Source organism: Heterodontus francisci, chromosome 9 (genome assembly GCF_036365525.1).
Source record: "Heterodontus francisci isolate sHetFra1 chromosome 9, sHetFra1.hap1, whole genome shotgun sequence".
Classification (NCBI taxonomy): Eukaryota; Metazoa; Chordata; class Chondrichthyes; order Heterodontiformes; family Heterodontidae; genus Heterodontus; species Heterodontus francisci.
In genome coordinates, this window is record NC_090379.1 from 3,922,639 (window position 1) to 3,941,964 (window position 19,326).

At 48.0% G+C, this 19,326-nt stretch overlaps 1 protein-coding gene across 1 annotated transcript in view; it reads left to right on the top strand.

The window, feature by feature from the left end:
• tgfb3 (transforming growth factor, beta 3) overlaps window positions 1–19,326 on the top strand; it is a 516,259-nt gene that overhangs the window by 460,364 nt on the left and 36,569 nt on the right. The window contains exon 3 of the mRNA XM_068038446.1: window positions 14,571–14,700. Coding sequence (XP_067894547.1) covers window positions 14,571–14,700 — 130 coding nt within the window. The remainder of the gene's footprint in view (window positions 1–14,570; window positions 14,701–19,326) is intronic.

Here is a 19,326-nt window from a genome sequence, read left to right on the forward strand (position 1 = left end):
TCAGGGATAGTCAGCATGGATTTGTTAGGGGAAGGTCATGTCTTACTAACTTGATTGAGTTTTTTGAGTAAATAACAAGAAGGATTGATGAGGGTAGTACAGTAGATGTGGTCTACATGGATTTTAGTAAGGCATTTGACAAGGTCCCACATGGCAGAATGGTCAGTAAAATGAAAACCAATGGGAAACAGGGAAAGGTGGCAGATTGGATCCAGAATTGGCTCAGTGACAGAAAACAAAGGGGAGTAGTTTTTGTGAATGGAAAGCTATTTCCAGTGGCATTCCACAGGGCTCAGTGTTGGGTCCCTTGCTGTTTGTGGTAAATATTAATGATTTGGACTTAAATGTGGGAGGCATGATTGGGAAATTTGCTTGTGACACAAAAATTGGCCGTGTAGTTGATAGTGAAGAGGACAGCTGTAGACTGCAGAAAGATATCAATGGTTTTGGTTGAGTGGGCGGAAAAGTGGCAAATAGAATTCAATCGGAGAAGTGTGAGGTATTTCATTTGGGGAGGGCAAATATAGAGGGAATATACAATAAACGGGAGGGTAATGAGAGGGGTAGAAGTAGTGAGAGACCTTGGAGTGCATGTCCACAGGTCCCTGAAGATGGCAGAACAGGTAGATAGAGTGGTGAAGAAGGCATATGGAATGCTTTCCTTTATTGGCTGAGGTATAGAATACAAAAGCAGGGATGTGATGCTGGAACTGTATAAAACACTGGTTCGGCCACAGTTGGAGTATTGCGTACAGTTCTGATCACCACATTACAGGAAGGACATAATTGCTCTGGAGAGAGTACAGAGGAGATTTACAAGAATGTTACCAGGGCTTGAAAGTTGCAGCTATGAGGAAAGATTGGATAGGCTTGGGTTGTTTTCTTTAGAGCAGAGGAGGCTGAGGGGTGACTTAATTGAGGTGTACAAAATTATAAGGGGCCTAGATAGAGTAGACAGGAAGGACCTGTTTCCCACAGCAGGGAGGTCAGTTACCAGGGGGCACAGATTTAAGGTGATTGGTAGAAGGATTAGAGGGGACATGAGGGGAAAATTTTTCACCCAGAGGGTGGTGGGTGTCTGGAATTCACTGCCAGGAAAAGGTACCTGGACATGTACCCGAAGTGCTGTAACCTGCAGGGTTATGGACCAGGTGCTGGAAGGTGGGATTAGATTGGGCGGCTAGTTTATTAGGCCGGCGCAGACACGATGGGCTGAATGGCCCCCTTCTGTGCTGTACTTTTTCTATGGTTCTAAGGGAGTCAAGGGTTATGGGGGGCAGGCAGGAAAGTGGAGCTAAGGTCACAATCAGTTAAGTCATGATCGTTTTGAATGACAGAGCAGGCTCGGAGGGTCGAATGGCCTACTCCTCCTATTTCTAAAGCTCTTATGCTCTTATTTCCAATCTCTGGCACCTCCCAGTGTCCAATAATCTCCTCATAATGATAATCCATGCCAAGTCTCTCTTACCACTCTCTTACCACTCGGAGCAGACTCGGAGGGCGGAGTTCCAGAGCGGTAAGTAGAAAAAACTTACCTCGGGGATTCTCGGAGCAGACTCGGAGGGCGGAGTTCCGGAGTGGTAAGTTACCTCGGGTGGGGGGAAAAAAAAAACTGAAAAAGTGTCGTCACAGGAAAGCTGTGACCTGATTGGCTGGCAGGGAATCTGTATTGAATTTGAAAATAAAACTGATAAAAATTGATTAAAATACTAATTAACTAATTAATAAGTAGAGTAACGAAACCAGAGGGAGGAGATTACTGTATTTAGACAGCATTTAGTATTTATTGTAGAAATCTAGCACCAGGTGCTAGACTAAACTAAACTAGGGACCATATAATTATAACAATTTAGTAAGGATTTAATAACTATTTATTTATTTAATATTAATTAACTAATTAGTGCTAGAAATGTCAGTTCGAGGGGTGAAGTGCTTCACCTGTGAGATGTGGGAGGTCCGTGACGCTTCCAGCGTTCCGGACGACTATGTCTGCAGGAAGTGTACCCAGTTGCAGCTCCTCACAGACCGCATGGATCAGTTGGAGCGGCAACTGGATGCACTGAGGAGCATGCAGGTGGCAGAAAGCGTCATAGACAGGAGTTTTAGAGAAGTGGTTACACCCAAGGTGCAGGCAGATAGATGGGTGACTGCTAGAAGGGGCAGGCAGTCAGTGCAGGAATCCCCTGTGGCTTTCCCCCTCTCTAACAAGTATCCTTTTGGGCCTCCTTATCTCGAGAGACAATGGATACGCGCCTGGAGGTGGTCAGTGGTTTGTGAAGCAGCGCCTGGAGTGGCTATAAAGGCCAATTCTGGAGTGACAGGCTCTTCCACAGGTGCTGCAGAGAAATTTGTTTGTTGGGGCTGTTGCACAGTTGGCTCTCCCCTTGCGCCTCTGTCTTTTTTCCTGCCAACTACTAAGTCTCTTCGACTCGCCACAATTTAGCCCTGTCTTTATGGCTGCCCGCCAGCTCTGGCGAATGCTGGCAACTGACTCCCACGACTTGTGATCAATGTCACACGATTTCATGTCACGTTTGCAGACGTCTTTATAACGGAGACATGGACGGCCGGTGGGTCTGATACCAGTGGCGAGCTCGCTGTACAATGTGTCTTTGGGGATCCTGCCATCTTCCATGCGGCTCACGTGGCCAAGCCATCTCAAGCGCCGCTGACTCAGTAGTGTGTATAAGCTGGGGATGTTGGCCGCTTCAAGGACTTCTGTGTTGGAGATATAGTCCTGCCACCTGATGCCAAGTATTCTCCGAAGGCAGCGAAGATGGAATGAATTGAGACGTCGCTCTTGGCTGGTATACGTTGTCCAGGCCTCGCTGCCGTAGAGCAAGGTACTGAGGACACAGGCCTGATACACTCGGACTTTTGTGTTCCGTGTCAGTGCGCCATTTTCCCACACTCTCTTGGCCAGTCTGAACATAGCAGTGGAAGCCTTACCCATGCGCTTGTTGATTCCTGCATCTAGAGACAGGTTACTGGTGATAGTTGAGCCTAGGTAGGTGAACTCTTGAACCACTTCCAGAGCGTGGTCGCCAATATTGATGGATGGAGCATTTCTGACATCCTGCCCCATGATGTTCGTTTTCTTGAGGCTGATGGTTAGGCCAAATTCATTGCAGGCAGACGCAAACCTGTCGATGAGACTCTGCAGGCATTCTTCAGTGTGAGATGTTAAAGCAGCATCGTCAGCAAAGAGGAGTTCTCTGATGAGGACTTTCCGTACTTTGGACTTCGCTCTTAGACGGGCAAGGTTGAACAACCTGCCCCCTGATCTTGTGTGGAGGAAAATTCCTTCTTCAGAGGATTTGAACGCATGTGAAAGCAGCAGGGAGAAGAAAATCCCAAAAAGTGTGGGTGCGAGAACACAGCCCTGTTTCACACCACTCAGGATAGGAAAGGGCTCTGATGAGGAGCCACCATGTTGAATTGTGCCTTTCATATTGTCATGGAATGAGGTGATGATACTTAGTAGCTTTGGTGAACATCCGATCTTTTCTAGTAGTCTGAAGAGACCACGTCTGCTGACGAGGTCAAAGGCTTTGGTGAGATCAATGAAAGCAATGTAGAGGGGCATCTGTTGTTCACGGCATTTCTCCTGTATCTGACGAAGGGAGAACAGCATGTCAATAGTCGATCTCTCTGCACGAAAGCCACACTGTGCCTCAGGGTAGACGCGCTCGGCCAGCTTCTGGAGCCTGTTCAGAGCGACTCGAGCAAAGACTTTCCCCACTATGCTGAGCAGGGAGATTCCACGGTAGTTGTTGCAGTCACCGCGGTCACCTTTGTTTTTATAGAGGGTGATGATGTTGGCATCGCGCATGTCCTGGGGTACTGCTCCCTCGTCCCAGCACAGGCATAGCAGTTCATGTAGTGCTGAGAGTATAGCAGGCTTGGCACTCTTGATTATTTCAGGGGTAATGCTGTCCTTCCCAGGGGCTTTTCCGCTGGCTAGGGAATCAATGGCATCACTGAGTTCCGATTTGGTTGGCTGTATGTCCAGCTCATCCATGACTGGTAGAGGCTGGGCTGCATTGAGGGCAGTCTCAGTGACAGCATTCTCCCTGGAGTACAGTTCTAGGTAGTGCTCAACCCAGCGGTCCATCTGTTTGCGTTGGTCAGTGATTATGTCCCCCGATTTAGATTTGAGGGGGGTGATCTTCTTGATGGTTGGCCCAAGAGCTCTCTTCATGCCATCATACATTCCTCTGATGTTTCCGGTGTCTGAGGCCAGCTGAATATGACTGCATAGGTGTTGCCAGTAGTCGTTTGCGCAACGCCTAGCTGTTCTTTGTGCAGTACTTCTGGCTGCTTTAAGTGCTGCGGATGTTAAATCGCTGGGGGCTTTCTTGTAGTTCAAAAGTGCAATGCGCTTAGCGGCTATGACAGGTTCCAGCTCTTCATTATGAGATTGAAACCTGTCTGCATTTCTCTTCGCACTTTTGCCGTAGGTGGTCAAAGCTGACTCATAGATGGCGTCTCTGATGTGGGCCCACTTGGTCTCAGCATCCCCTGTGGGAGTGTTTTGAAGGGCTGTTACAAGTGAATTTAGAAATTTTTGTAACAGCTGTGGGTGAGAAATTCTGCTCGTGTTGATGCGTGGGTGGCCCTTCTGCTTGGAATGATGCAACTTCTTTGGTCTGAGTCTAACCTTGCTGCACACCAGGGAGTGGTCGGTGTCGCAGTCCGCACTGTGGAAGCTGCGTGTGATTTGAACACTGTTTAAGGCGGCTCGCCTTGTGACAATGAGGTCTAGCTGGTGCCAACGACGTGATCTTGGGTGCCTCCATGAAACCTGGTGACAGGGTTTAGTGTGAAAGAACGAGTTGGTGATGCAGAGGTTATGATAGGTTCACAACTCAAGCAGTCTCTGCCCGTTCTCATTCATCCTTCCAACGCCATAGCGCCCAAGGCAGGAGGGCCATGAGTCATGGTCGGCCCCAACCCTGGCATTAAAGTCCCCCAGCAGGAATAGGTGTTCGGTGTTGGGGATGCTGCTAATGATGTTATGGAGTTGTTCATAGAACTGGTCTTTAGCTTCAGGTGCGGAACAGAGTGTTGGAGCATAGATGCTGAGTAGGTGTACTGGACCAGAGGTGGTGAGCAGTCGGATGGACAGTATGCGTTCCGAGCCATTTGAGGGAGGCTCTATCGTGCTGAGCAAGGAGTTTCTGATGGCGAAGCCCACTCCATGCTGTCTTGGTTCTTCAGGATCCCTGCCCTGCCAGAAGAAGGTGTAGTCTTGCTCTGCTAGAGAGCCACTCGCGGGGAGGCGAGTCTCCTGAAGTGCTGCAATGTCCACATTGAGTCTACTGAGCTCGTTGTTAATGATGGCGGTCTTCCGAGAATCGTTGATTTGTGTAAGGTCTTCCGACAGGCCAGGACACATAGTTCTGACGTTCCAGCTTGCAAAGCGAAGGGCTGGTACCTTCTTTCCTTTTTTCATGTTGTTTGGTGCGGTGTATCAGTCCACCTTTCGGGCAATGACCCTGAGCTCCAAGTAACAAGTATACCGTTTTGGATACTGTTGGGGGGGATGGCCTATCAGGAGAAAACAGCAGCAGCCAGAGCAGTGGCACCACAGCTGGCACTGTTGTTCAGCAGGGAGGGACAAAGCACAGAAGAGCAATAGTTATAGGGGACTCTATAGTCAGGGGCACAGATAGGCGCTTCTGTGGACGTGAAAGGGACTCCAGGATGGTATATAAAAGCAAAATACTGCGGATGCTGGAAATCTGAAATAAAAACAAGAAATGCTGGAACCACTCAGCAGGTCTGGCAGCATCTGTGGAAAGAGAAGCAGAGTTAACGTTTCGGGTCAGTGACCCTTCTTCGGAACTGACAAATATTAGAAAAGTCACAGGTTATAAGTAGGTGAGGTGGGGGTGGGGCAAGAGATAACAAAGGAGGTCGAGATTGGACCAGGCCACATAGCTGACCAAAAGGTCAGGGAGCAAAGGCAAACAATATGTTAATGGTGTGTTGAAAGACAAAGCATTAGTACAGATTAGGTATTAATACACTGAATATTGAACAGCAGCAAGTGCAAACCTGAAAAAAAACAGTGGGTAAGCAAACTGAACAAACTAAGATGAAATGAAATAAATGCAAAAAAAGGTTGTAAAAAATGTAAAAAAGAATGTAAAAAAAAAGGAAGAAAAAATAACTAAAAATGAAAGCAAAATGGGGGGCTGTCATGCTCTGAAATTATTGAACTCAATGTTCAGTCCGGCAGGCTGTAGTGTGCCTAATCGGTAGATGAGATGCTGTTCCTCGAGCTTGCGTTGATGTTCACTGGAACACTGCAGCAATCCCAGGACAGAGATGTGAGCATGAGAGCAGGGGGGAGTGTTGAACTGGCAAGCAACCGGAAGCTCAGGGTCCTGCTTGCGGACTGAGCGGAGATGTTCCGCAAAGCGGTCACCCAGTCTGCGCTTGGTCTCCCCAATGTAGAGGAGACCACACTGTGAGCAGCAAATACAGTATACTACATTGAAAGAAGTACAAGTAAATTGCTGCTTCACCTGAAAGGAGTGTTTGGGGCCTGGGATAGTGAGCAGAGAGGAGGTAAATGGGCAGGTATTACACCTCCTGCGATTGCAGGGGAAGGTGCCATGGGACGGGGACGAGGTGGTGGGGGTAATGGAGGAGTGGACCAGGGTGTCGCGGAGGGAACGATCCCTTCGGAATGCTGACAGGGGAAGGGAGGGGAAGATGCGACTGGTAGTGGCATCACGCTGGAGGTGGCGGAAATGGCGGAGGATGATCCTTTGGATATGGAGGCTGATGGGGTGAAAAGTGAGGACAAGGGGAACCCTGTCACGGTTCTGGGAGGGAGGGGAAGGGGTGAGGGTAGAGGTGCGGGGAATGGGTCGGACACGGTTGAGGGCCCTGTCAACCACAGTGGGGGGAAATCCTCGGTTGAGGAAAAAGGAGGTCATATCAGAAGCACCGTCATGGAAGGTAGCATCATCAGAGCAGATGCGTCGGAGACGGAGAAACTGGGAGAATGGAATGGAGTCCTTGCAGGAGGTAGGGTGTGAAGAAGTGTAGTCGAGGTAGCTGTGGGAGTCAGTGGGCTTATAATGGATGTTGGTTGACAGTCTATCCCCAGAGATGGAGACAGAGAAGTCGAGGAAGGGGAGGGAAGTGTCAGAGATGGACCATGTAAAGGTGAGAGAAGGGTGGAAATTGGAAGCAAAGTTGACAAAGTTTTCCAGTTCGGGGCGGGAGCAGGAAACGGCACCAATACAGTCATCAATGTACCGGAAAAAGAGTTGGGGGAGGGGGCCTGAGTAGGACTGGAACAAAGAATGCTCGACATATCCCACAAAAAGACAGGCATAACTAGGACCCATGCGGGTACCCATAGCGACACCTTTTACTTGAAGGAAGTGCGTGGAGTTGAAGGAGAAGTTGTTCAATGTGAGAACAAGTTCAGCCAGGCGGAGGAGGGTGGTGGTGGATGGGGACTGGTCGGGCCTCTGTTCCAGTTTTCAATGAAGAGATCAAGAGCGGGTAAGACCAGCAGACCCATTCACCCGCCTCCAGCATTCTCCCTCTACCTGGACCCCTCCCGTTGGCCTCTTACCCGCTCTTGATCTTTTCATTGAAAACTGTCGGCGAGACATTGGTCATCTCAATTTCTCTGCCCCCCTCACTCACTCTAACCTGTCCCCCTCTGAACTTGAGGCACTCCGTTCTCTCAGGTCTAACCCCGACATGGTCATCAAACCTGCAGACAAGGGTGGTGCTGTTGTCGTATGGCGTACCGACCTCTACCTTGCAGAAGCTCAACGCCAACTCACGGACACTTCTTCCTACCTCCCTCTGGACCATGACCCCACCACTGAACATCAAGCCACCGTCCAAAGGACTGTCACTGACCTCATCTCCTCTGGAGATCTTCCCTCGACAGCTTCCAACCTCATAGTCCCGCAACCCCGGACAGCCCGCTTCTACCTCCTTCCCAAAATCCACAAACGGGACTGTCCTGGCAGACCCATTGTGTCAGCCTGCTCCTGCCCCACTGAACTTATTTCTTCATATCTAGACTCTATCTTTTCTCCACTGGTCCAGTCTCTTCCCACCTACATCCGTGACTCTTCTGACGCCCTACGTCATTTTGACAATTTCCAGTTTCCTGGTCCCAACCGCCTCCTCTTCACTATGGACATCCAATCACTCTACACCTCCATCCCCCACCAGGATGGTTTGAGGGCTCTCCGCTTCTTCCTGGAACAGAGGCCCGACCGGTCCCCATCCACCACCACCCTCCTCCGCCTGGCTGAACTTGTTCTCACATTGAACAACTTCTCCTTCAACTCCACGCACTTCCTTCAAGTAAAAGGTGTCGCTATGGGTACCCGCATGGGTCCTAGTTATGCCTGTCTTTTTGTGGGATATGTCGAGCATTCTTTGTTCCAGTCCTACTCAGGCCCCCTCCCCCAACTCTTTTTCCGGTACATTGATGACTGTATCGGTGCCGTTTCCTGCTCCCACCCTGAACTCGAAAACTTTATCAACTTTGCTTCCAATTTCCACCCTTCTCTCACCTTTACATGGTCCATCTCTGAGACTTCCCTTCCCTTCCTCGACTTCTCTGTCTCTATCTCTGGGGATAGGTTGTCTACTAATATCCATTATAAGCCCACCGACTCCCACAGTTACCTCGACTACACTTCTTCACACCCTACCTCCTGCAAGGACTCCATTCCATTCTCCCAGTTTCTCCGTCTCCGACGCATCTGCTCTGATGATGCTACCTTCCATGACGGTGCTTCTGATATGACCTCCTTTTTCCTCAACCGAGGATTTCCCCCCACTGTGGTTGACAGGGCCCTCAACCGTGTCCGGCCCATTCCCCGCACCTCTACCCTCACCCCTTCCCCTCCCTCCCAGAACCGTGACAGGGTTCCCCTTGTCCTCACTTTTCACCCCATCAGCCTCCATATCCAAAGGATCATCCTCCGCCATTTCCGCCACCTCCAGCGTGATGCCACTACCAGTCGCATCTTCCCCTCCCTTCCCCTGTCAGCATTCCGAAGGGATCGTTCCCTCCGCGACACCCTGGTCCACTCCTCCATTACCCCCACCACCTCGTCCCCGTCCCATGGCACCTTCCCCTGCAATTGCAGGAGGTGTAATACTTGCCCATTTGCATCCTCTCTCCTCACTATCCCAGGCCCCAAACACTCCTTTCAGGTGAAGCAGCGATTTACTTGTACTTCTTTCAATTGAGTATACTGTATTCGCTGCTCACAGTGTGGTCTCCTCTACATTGGGGAGACCAAGCGCAGACTGGGTGACCGCTTTGCGGAACATCTCCGCTCAGTCCGCAAGCAGGACCCTGAGCTTCCGGTTGCTTGCCAGTTCAACACTCCCCCCTGCTCTCATGCTCACATCTCTGTCCTGGGATTGCTGCAGTGTTCCAGTGAACATCAACGCAAGCTCGAGGAACAGCATCTCATCTACAGATTAGGCACACTACAGCCTGCCGGACTGAACATTGAGTTCAATAATTTCAGAGCATGACAGCCCCCCATTTTGCTTTCATTTTTAGTTATTTTTTCTTCCTTTTTTTTTACATTCTTTTTTACATTTTTTACAACCTTTTTTTTGCATTTATTTCATTTCATCTTAGTTTGTTCAGTTTGCTTACCCACTGTTTTTTTTCAGGTTTGCACTTGCTGCTGTTCAATATTCAGTGTATTAATACTTAATCTGTACTCATGCTTTGTCTTTCAACACACCATTAACATATTGTTTGCCTTTGCTCCGTGACCTTTTGGTCAGCTATGCGGCCTGGTCCAATCTGCACCTTCTCCTTTGTTATCTCTTGCCCCACCCCCACCTCACCTACTTATAACCTGTGACTTTTCTAATATTTGTCAGTTCCGAAGAAGGGTCACTGACCTGAAACGTTAACTCTGCTTCTCTTTCCACAGATGCTGCCAGACCTGCTGAGTGGTTCCAGCATTTCTTGTTTTTACTCCAGGATGGTATGTTGCCTCCCTGGTGCCAGGGTCAAGGATGTCTCTGAACGGACAGGGGGCATTCTGAAGGGGGAGGGTGAACAGCCAGACGTTGTGGTAAACATCGGTACCAACAACATAGGCAGGAAGAGTGATGAGGTCCTGCAGGGGGAGTTTAGGGAGTTAGGTGGTAAGTTAAAAAAACAGGACCTCTTGGTTTGTAATCTCTGGATTACTCCCTGTGCCACATGCCAGTGAGGCTAGAAATAGGAAGATAGTGCAGCTAAACACGTGGCTGAGCAGCTGGTGTAGAAGGGAGGGTTTCAGATATCTGGACCATTGGGCTTTCTTCAGGGACAGATGGGACCTGTACAAGAAGGACGGGTTGCATCTAAACTTTAAGGGAACAAATATCCCGGCTGCAAGGTTTGCTAGCGTCACTCGGGAGGGTTTAAACTAGTGTGGCAGGGGGGAGGGAACCAGAGCAGTAGGACAGCTAGTGAGATAAATGAGGAGGACATAGTAAATAAGGCCAGTAAGACTAAGAGGAAGAGCAGGCAGGGAGATGTTGCGGAGCACAGCGGGACTGGTGGTCTGAAGTGCATTTGTTTTAATGCGAAAAATATAACAGGTAAGGCAGATGAACTTAGAGCTTGGATTAGTATTTGGAACTATGATGTTGCTATTACAGATACCTGGTTGAGGAAAGGACAGGATTGGCAGCTAAATGTTCCAGGATTTAGAAGTTTCAGGCGGGATGGAGGGGGATGTAAAAGGGGTGGGGGAGTTGCACTACTTGTTGAGGAGAATATCACAGCTGTACTGCGGGAGGACACCTCGGAGGGGTCGTGCAGCGAGGCAATATAAGTGGAGCTCAGGAATAGGAAGGGTGCAGTCACGATGTTGGGGGTTTACTACAGGCCTCCCAACAGCCAGCGGGAGGTAGAGGAGCAGATATGTAGACAGATTTTGGAAAGATGTAAAGGTAACAGGGTTGTAGTGGTGAGTGATTTTAACTTCCCCTATATTGTCTGGGACTCACTTAGTGTTCGGGGCTTGGATGGGGCAGAATTTGTGAGGAGCATCCAGGAGGGCTTCTTGAAACAGTATGTAGATAGTCCAACTAGGGATGGGGCCATTCTGGACCTGGTATTGGGGAATGAGCCCGGCCAGGTGGTCGAAGTTTCAGTGGAGGAGCATTTCGGGAGCAGTGACCATAATTCCATAAGTTTTAAGGTACTTGTGGATAAGGATAAGAGCAGTCCTCGGGTGAAGGTGCTAAATTGGGGGAAGGCTAATTATAATTGGGGGGTGGCGCAGTGGTTAGCACCACAGCCTCACAGCTCCAGCGACCCGGGTTCAATTCTGGGTACTGCCTGTGTGGAGTTTGCAAGTTCTCCCTGTGTCTGCGTGGGTTTCCTCCGGGTGCTCCGGTTTCCTCCCACATGCCAAAGACTTGCAGGTTGATAGGTTAATTGGCCATTGTAAATTGCCCCTAGTGTGGCTATGTGGTAGGGAAATATAGGGACAGGTGGGGATGTGGTAGGAATATGGAATTAGTGTAGGATTAGTAAAAATGGGAGGTTGATGGTCAGCACAGACTCGGTGGGCCGAAGGGCCTGTTTCAGTGCTGTATCTCTAAAACTAAAAAAAAAACCATAACAATATTAGGCAGGAACTGAAGAATTTAGATTGGGGGCAGCTATTTGAGGGTAAATCAACATCTGACATGTGGGAGTCTTTCAAACGTCAGATGATTGGAATCCAGGACCAGCATGTTCCTGTGAGGAAGAAGGATAAGTTTGGCAAGTTTTGGGAACCTTGGATAACACAGGATATTGTGAGCCTAGTCAAAAAGAAAAAGGAAGCATTTGTAAGGGCTGGAAGGCTAGGAACAGATGAAGCACTTGAGGAATATAAAGACAGCAGGAAGGAACTTAAGCAAGGAGTTAGGAGGGCTAAAAGGGGTCATGAAAAGTCATTGGCAAACAGGATTAAGGAAAATCCCAAGGCTTTTTATATGTATATAAAGAGCAAGAGGGTAACCAGGGAAAGGGTTGGCCCACTCAAGGACAGAGATGGGAATCTATGTGTGGAGCCAGAGAAAATGGGCTAGATGCTAATTGAGTACTTTGCATCAGTATTCACCAAAGAGAAGGACTAGGGAAGGGAGTGCAGATAGTCTCAGTCATCTCTTTATCAAAAAGGAGGAGGTGTTGGGTGTCTTGCAAAGCATTAAGGTAGATAAGTCCCCAGGGCCTGATGGGATCTACCCTAGAATACTGAGGGTGGCAAGGGAAGAAATTGCTGGGGCCTTGACAGAAATCTTTGCATCCTCATTGGCGACAGGTGAGGTCCCAGAGGACTGGAGAATAGCCAATGTTGTTCCTTTGTTTAAGAAGGGTGGCAAGGATAATCCGGGAAATTATAGGCCAGTGAGCCTTACATCAGTGGTAGGGAAACTATTAGAGAGGATTATTCAGGACAGGATTTACTCCCATTTGGAAACAAACAAACTTATTAGCGAGAGGCAGCATGGTTTTGTGAAGGGGAGGTCGTGTCTCACTAATTTGATTGAGTTTTTTGAGGAAATGACGAAGATGATTGATGAAGGAAGGGCAGTGGATGTTATCTATATGGACTTTAGTAAAGCCTTTAACAAGGTCCCGCATGGCAGACTGGTACAAAAGGTGAAGTCACACAGGATCAGAGGTGAGCTGGCAAGATGGATACAGAACTGTCTAGGTCATAGAAGACAGAGGGTAACAGTGGATGGGTGTTTTTCTGAATGGAGGGATGTGACTAGTGGTGTTCCGCAGGGATCAGTGCTGGGACCTTTGCTGTTTGTAGTATATATAAATGATTTGGAGGAAAATGTAGCTGGTCTGATTAGTAAGTTTGCGGACAACACAAAGGTTGGTGGAGTTGCGGATAATGATAAGGATTGTCAGAGGATATAGCAGGATATAGATCGGTTGGAGACTTGGGCGGAGAAATGGCAGATGGAGTTTAATCCGGACAAATGTGAGGTAATGCATTTTGGAATGTCTAATGCAGGTGGGAAGTATACAGTAAATGGCAGAACCCTTAGGAGTATTGACAGGCAGAGAGATCTGGGCGTACAGGTCCACAGGTCACTGAAAGTGGCAGCAGGTGGATAAGGTAGTCAAGAAGGCATACGGCATGCTTGCCTTCATCGGTCAGGGCATAGAGTATAAAAATTGGCAAGTCATGTTGCAGCTGTACAGAACCTTAGTTAGGCCACACTTAGAATATTGCGTGCAATTCTGGTCGCCACACTACCAGAAGGACATGGAGGCTTTGGAGAGGGTACAGAGGAGGTTTACCAGGATGTTGCCTGGTCTGGAGGGCATTAGCTATGAGGAGAGGTTGGATAAACTCAGATTGTTTTCACTGGAACGACGGAGGTGGAGGGGCGACATGATACAAAGTTATGAGCGGCATGGACAGAGTGGATAGTCAGAAGCTTTTTCCCAGGGTGGAAGAGTCAGTTACTGGCGGACATAGGTTTAAGGTGCGAGGGGCAAAGTTTAGAGGGGATGTGCGAGGCATGTTTTTTACACAGAGGGTGGTGAGTGCCTGGAACTTGCTGCCAGGGGAGGTGGTGGAAGCAGATACGATAGCAACGTTTAAGAGACATCTTGACAAATACATGAATAGGATGGGAATAGAGGGATATGGGCCCCGGAAGTGCAGAAGGTGTTAGTTTAGGCAGGCATCAAGATCGGCGCAGGCTTGGAGGGCTGAATGGCCTGTTCCTGTGCTGTACTGTTCTTTGTTCTTTGTTGTAATCATCTACCCCAGTGGGACTTGTCTATTTTCGGCTTGTCTAAGATTCAAAGGAATAAATTCTGTCTCGATGTTCATTTTTGGGGTGAGAGTTCATTTCATCCCTTAGAAAAATAATCCTTGCTCAGGAGGAGATAATTAACCAGGGTTTTCATTCCTGTTCACTCTGCAACGGATCCTTCTGGAAAATAAATGTGTGATGGTTGGGCGAAGACAGCATTGGGCTCAATGTTGATATTTGCAACAAGGCAATCCAACCAGTCCAGTCAGACAGATGAGGAAAGGACAGTGAAAATGCCAAAGCCTACCGAGAGACAACACGTCCAGGAGGAAGGTCAGGAACGTGTGGGGGTGGAGTCCAGAAACTTGTGGAGATATCAGGAAACTGGAGGAGGGGTCAGGAAATTGAAGATGGTGTCACAAAACTGGGAGATGAGCTCAGGAAACTAGGGGGAGGGATCCAGGAATGGAGAGGGAGTAGAAACTGGAAAATTGTGGGAGGGGTTCAGAAAATTGTGGGGGGAGGCAGAAAACTTGGGAAGAGGCCAGAAAACTGGCAAAGGGTGCAGGAAACCGGCAAAGGTACAGGAACCTGGCAATGCAGGGCAGGAAACTGGGGAAGGGAAATTAAAATGGAACTGTTGGGAGGGACCAGGGAATAGATGGAGGGGACAGGAATTCAGGGTGGGGCAGGAAACTGGTGAAAGCTTCAGAGAACTTGGGGCAGAGCATGCTGACAAAAGAACTCTCGGCCAGTGTTCACTCTTCCTGTTTCAGATTCTAAAGCCTGACGATCACATTGCCAAACAGCGATACGTTGCAGGGAAAGTGGTCCTTACTAAGGGCATCAGTGAGTGGGTCTCGTTTGATGTCACTGAGAGTGTGAAGGAATGGCTAATTAACAGAGGTGAGTTTTACATCAACATTTTGAAACATCAAACATAAATCAATGTCTCATAGACCCAGCGGAAACCTTTACCCTACTTATTTGTTGACCATTTGTGTTGGACTGTGTTGGATTTTGTTGTGTTAAATTGGGTCTGTATTGAATGGTGTTGGGTCTGTGCTGGATCTTGTTGAGTTTGTGTTGGATTATGTTGGGTTTGTGTTGGATTGTGTTGGATTATGTTGGGTCTGTGTTGGATTGTGTTGGATTATGTTGGGTCTGTGTTGGATTGTGTTGGATCTGTGTTGGATTATGTTGGGTCTGTGTTGGATTATGTTGGGTCTGTGTTGGACCTGTGTTGGATTGTGTTGGATCTGTGTTGGATGCTTTTGGGTCTCTGTTGGATTCTGTTGGGTCTCTGTTGGATTCTGTTGGACCTGTGTTGGATTGTGTTGGGTCTGTGTCAAATTATGTTGGGTCTCTGTTGGATTGTGTTGGGTTTCTTGGATTATATTGGGTCTGTGTTGTTGGTAGTTTTGGGTCTGTGTTGCTTTGTGTTGAACCTGTGTTGTCAATTATGTTGAACCTGTAATAAAACTAAAAAGTGCTGGAAATACTCGGGAGGTCTGGCAGTATCTGTGGAGAGAGAAACAGAGTTAATTTTTCAGGTCAGTGACCTTTCATCAGAACTGGCAAAGGTTAGAAATGTAAAACGTTTTAAGCAAGTAAAGCGGGGGTGGGGCAAAAGAGAACAAATGGGAAGGTGTTGATAGGACAGAGGGTCACAGAGAATAACTGACAAGAAGGTCATGGGGCAAAGGTAAAGGCAAAGAGTGTGTTAATGGTGTGGTGAAATACAAAGCGTGAGTGTAGAGAGGGTATTTAATGACAGAATAGCCAAAAGCAAAACTTAAAAAAAAGTGGGAAGGCACATGGTAAAAAAAAGGTGGAATGATGAAATAAACTAAAATAAAATGAAATAAAAATAAAAGGTACAAATTAAACCTAAAAAAAGGTAAAACTAAAAAAAAGTGGGTGGGAGGGGGGCCCATCATGCTCTGAAATGATTGACCTCCATGTTCAGTCCGGCAGGCTGTAGTGTGCCTAATCGGTAAATGAGATGCTGTTCCTCGAGCTTGCGTTGATGTTCATTGGAACACTGCAGCAAACGCAGGACAGAAATGTGAGCATGAGAGCAGGGGGGAGTGTTGAAATGGCAAGCAACTGGATGCTCGGGGTCATGTTTTCGAACTGAGCAGAGGTATTGAACCTGTGTTGGGTCTGCATTGGATCTGTGTTGGATTGTGTTTGATCTGCACTGGATTGTGTTGGGTCTGTGTTGGATTGTGTTCGACCTGTGTTAGGTTATGTGTGTCTGTGTTTTTGGATTGTGTTGGACCTGTGTTGATTGTGTTGGATCAGTGCTGGTTTATATTGGGTCTCTGTTTAATTGTGTTGTGATTGTGTTGGGTCTGTGTTGGATCGTGTTGAGTTTGTGTTGCATCTGTGTTGGATTGTGTTGAACATGTGTAGGATATGTGATATCAAGAAATGGCTGAGTGCACTGGATACAGTAAATGCTCTGGGCTCCGAGAACATCCTGCTGTAATGATGAAGACCTGTGCACGAGAACTAGTCACACCTCTAGACAAGCTGTTCCAGTACAGCTACAACACTGGCATCCAGTGACAAAACATAAAATGTTCCAGGTATCTCCTGTCCACAAAAAGCAGGACAATTACAGCCCCAGCAGTCTGCTGTCAATCATCAGCAAACTGATGGAAGGTGTTGTCAACAGTGCTATCAAGCAGCACTTACTCAGCAATAACTTTCTCACAGATGCTCAGTTTGGGTTTCAGCAGGGCCAGTCCAGACCTCATTACAGCTTTGGTCCAAACATGGACAAAAGAGCTGAACTCCAGTGGTGAGGTGAGAGTGACATCAGACAGCATTTGACCGAGTTTGTCATCAAGGAGCCCTCATACAATTGATTCACAGGTGATCGTAGAGCGTTCAGTGCCATCCGCAACTCCTCAGTTAAGGAAGCAGTCTGTGCCTGCAAGCAGCAAGACCTGGACAACATCCAGGTTTGGGCTGATAAATGGCAAGTAACATTTGCACCACATAAGTACCAAGCAATGACCATCTCCAACAAGTGAGAGTTGAACCATCTCCCCATGACAATCAGATCAGCCATGATCTTGTTGAATGATGGAGCAAGCTCCTAGTTTGTATTTAATGGCATTCTTGGCACTTCTTTGTAGATGAAGATTTAGGAAGGTTGTAGTCATCGGTTGCAGGCCCGCTGGTTGATAGTCAGGCCTATCTGGGACTGGCAGATTCACCCACAGTGGGTACAAGTGAAGGTCTAGTCGTTGCTGGGGCAATTGGATCTTTCCTTCTCCTTTTCTCTTTCATGCTGGTTCTTCACTCAGTCTCAAACGTATCTGTAGTCCTCCTGATGTAGCATCTCCAGGCATCATGATCTATGGCCTGTGTTTCCTACTGGCGATGGTCAATGTGGCACACAGAGAGGGACTTCTTCAGGGAGTCCTTGAAACGTTTGCATGGGGCCCCTCTGTTCCTTTTACCTGTGGTCAGCTCTCCATACAACACCATCTTGGGCAGGCGACTGTCGTCCATCCAGGCAATGTGACATACGAACATACAAATTAGGAGCAGGACTAGGCCACTCGACCCCTCGGGCCTGCTCCGCCATTCAATAAGTTCATGGCTGAACTGATTACTCCACATTTCCACTTACCCCCGATAACCTTCCACCCGCCCAATGCAGTTGGCTTTGCCGGAGGATGGCCTCGATGCTGGTGATGTTGGCTGTTTCCAGGACGTCAATGTTTGTAATGCGGTCCTGCCAGCGGATCTTGAGGATGCTGCGGAGCCAGCGCTGGTGGAAGCGCTCTAGAAGGCGTACATGACAGCAGTATAGGACCCATGACTCAGCACCATATAGAAGGGTGGTGAGGACTATGGCTTTGTACACTTTGAGTTTGGTCTGTGCTCTGAGGCACACACGTTTGTAGAGTCTGCCGAATGTACTGTTTGCTTTTGAGAGCCTATTGTCCACTTCCTTGTCTATGGTGGCATCAAATGAGATGACACTCCTCAAATAAGTAAATTGCTTGACGGCATTCAGCTCGGTTCCCTCAATGACAATGCTTGGTGGTCTATATTATTCTTGGGGTGCAGGCTGATGCAGGACTTCAGCTTTCTTTAAACTGATTTTTAGTCAGAAAAGTTGTGCTGCCTCAGAAAAATGTGTTGTTATACGTTGCAGGTCTGACTGACTGTGGGCCAGGAGAGCACAGTCATCGGCGAAAAGAAGTTCATGGAAGAGTTTTTCTTGTGTCTTTGTGTGGGCCTGAAGAATCCTGAGGTTGAAAAGGCCTCCCTCAGTCCGGAAGCGTACTTAAACTCCCTCCTTAAGGTTTTCCGTTGCCTGCTGCAGCATCATGCTGAAAAAGATGGTGAATAGAGTCGGGGCCAGCACACATCCCTGCCTCACGCCATTGGAGATACGGAAGGGACTTGAGACGTTGCTGTTTTGCTTGACTTGTCCGTACTGATTTTCATGAAACTGCTTCACCATGGCCAGGAACCTGGGCTGGCATCCAAGTTTTTCAAGGATTTTCCAAAGTCCATCTCTGTTCACAGTGTCAGATGTCTTGGTGAGGTCTGTAGTGATGTACAGGCCTTTGTTTTTCTCACAACACTTTTCTTGTAATTGCCTACTGCAAATACCATGTCTGTGATGCTTTTGTTTGATCTGAAACCACACTGGCTCTCTGGGAGGCTTTCTTCCGCAATGGTAGACACAAGCCTGTTCAGGAGTATTCTAGTCAGGATCTTCCCAGCAATAGAAAGGAGGGTGATCCCACAGTAGTTGGAGCAGTCTGATTTTTCACTTTTGCTTGTGTACAAGATGATGATAACGGCATCACGAATATCCCGTGGAATCCTGCCCTGTTCCCAGCAGGCCGTGAAAAACTCATGGAGCTTGGTGTATAGGGCAGGGCCACTATGCTTCAAGGCTTCGGGTGGAATTCCATCGGCTCCGAGCTTTGTTGTTCTTCATCTGGTTGGCGGTCACAGTTTCCTTCAGAGTTGGGCTCTCATCCAGTTCTTCTTTGACAGGCTGTTGTTGGATGCAATTGATGTCAGTATCATGCACTGTGCACTTGGTGCTGAAGAGAGTTTCAAAGTGCTCTGACCAGCAATCCAGGACTGACTCCTTGTTGGTGTGTAGGGTCTTGCCATCGGTGCTCCTCGGGGTTTTGGGTTTGATATGCTGGTCCAAATACAGATATTAGTGCTTCATAGAAACTTCTTATGTTGCCAGTATCAATGTACAGTTGAGTTTATTCTGCAAGTGCAATCCACCAGTCATTTTGGATGTTCCTCAGTTTACATTGAAGGGTGCTGCGTGCTTGACGGTAGGCTGTCTTTTTCTCTTGGCTGGCTGGCTGAACCAGGTGAGCCTGATGAGCTGACCTTTTATTTTTAGCAGAACTTGAATTTTCTTGTCATTTTTGTCAAACCGGTCCCTATTCTTTTTGGTGCTGGGTCCAATGACCTCATTGGAAGTATCCAGTACTGCAACTTTGTGTTCGCAGAGTTCTTCTGCAGTGG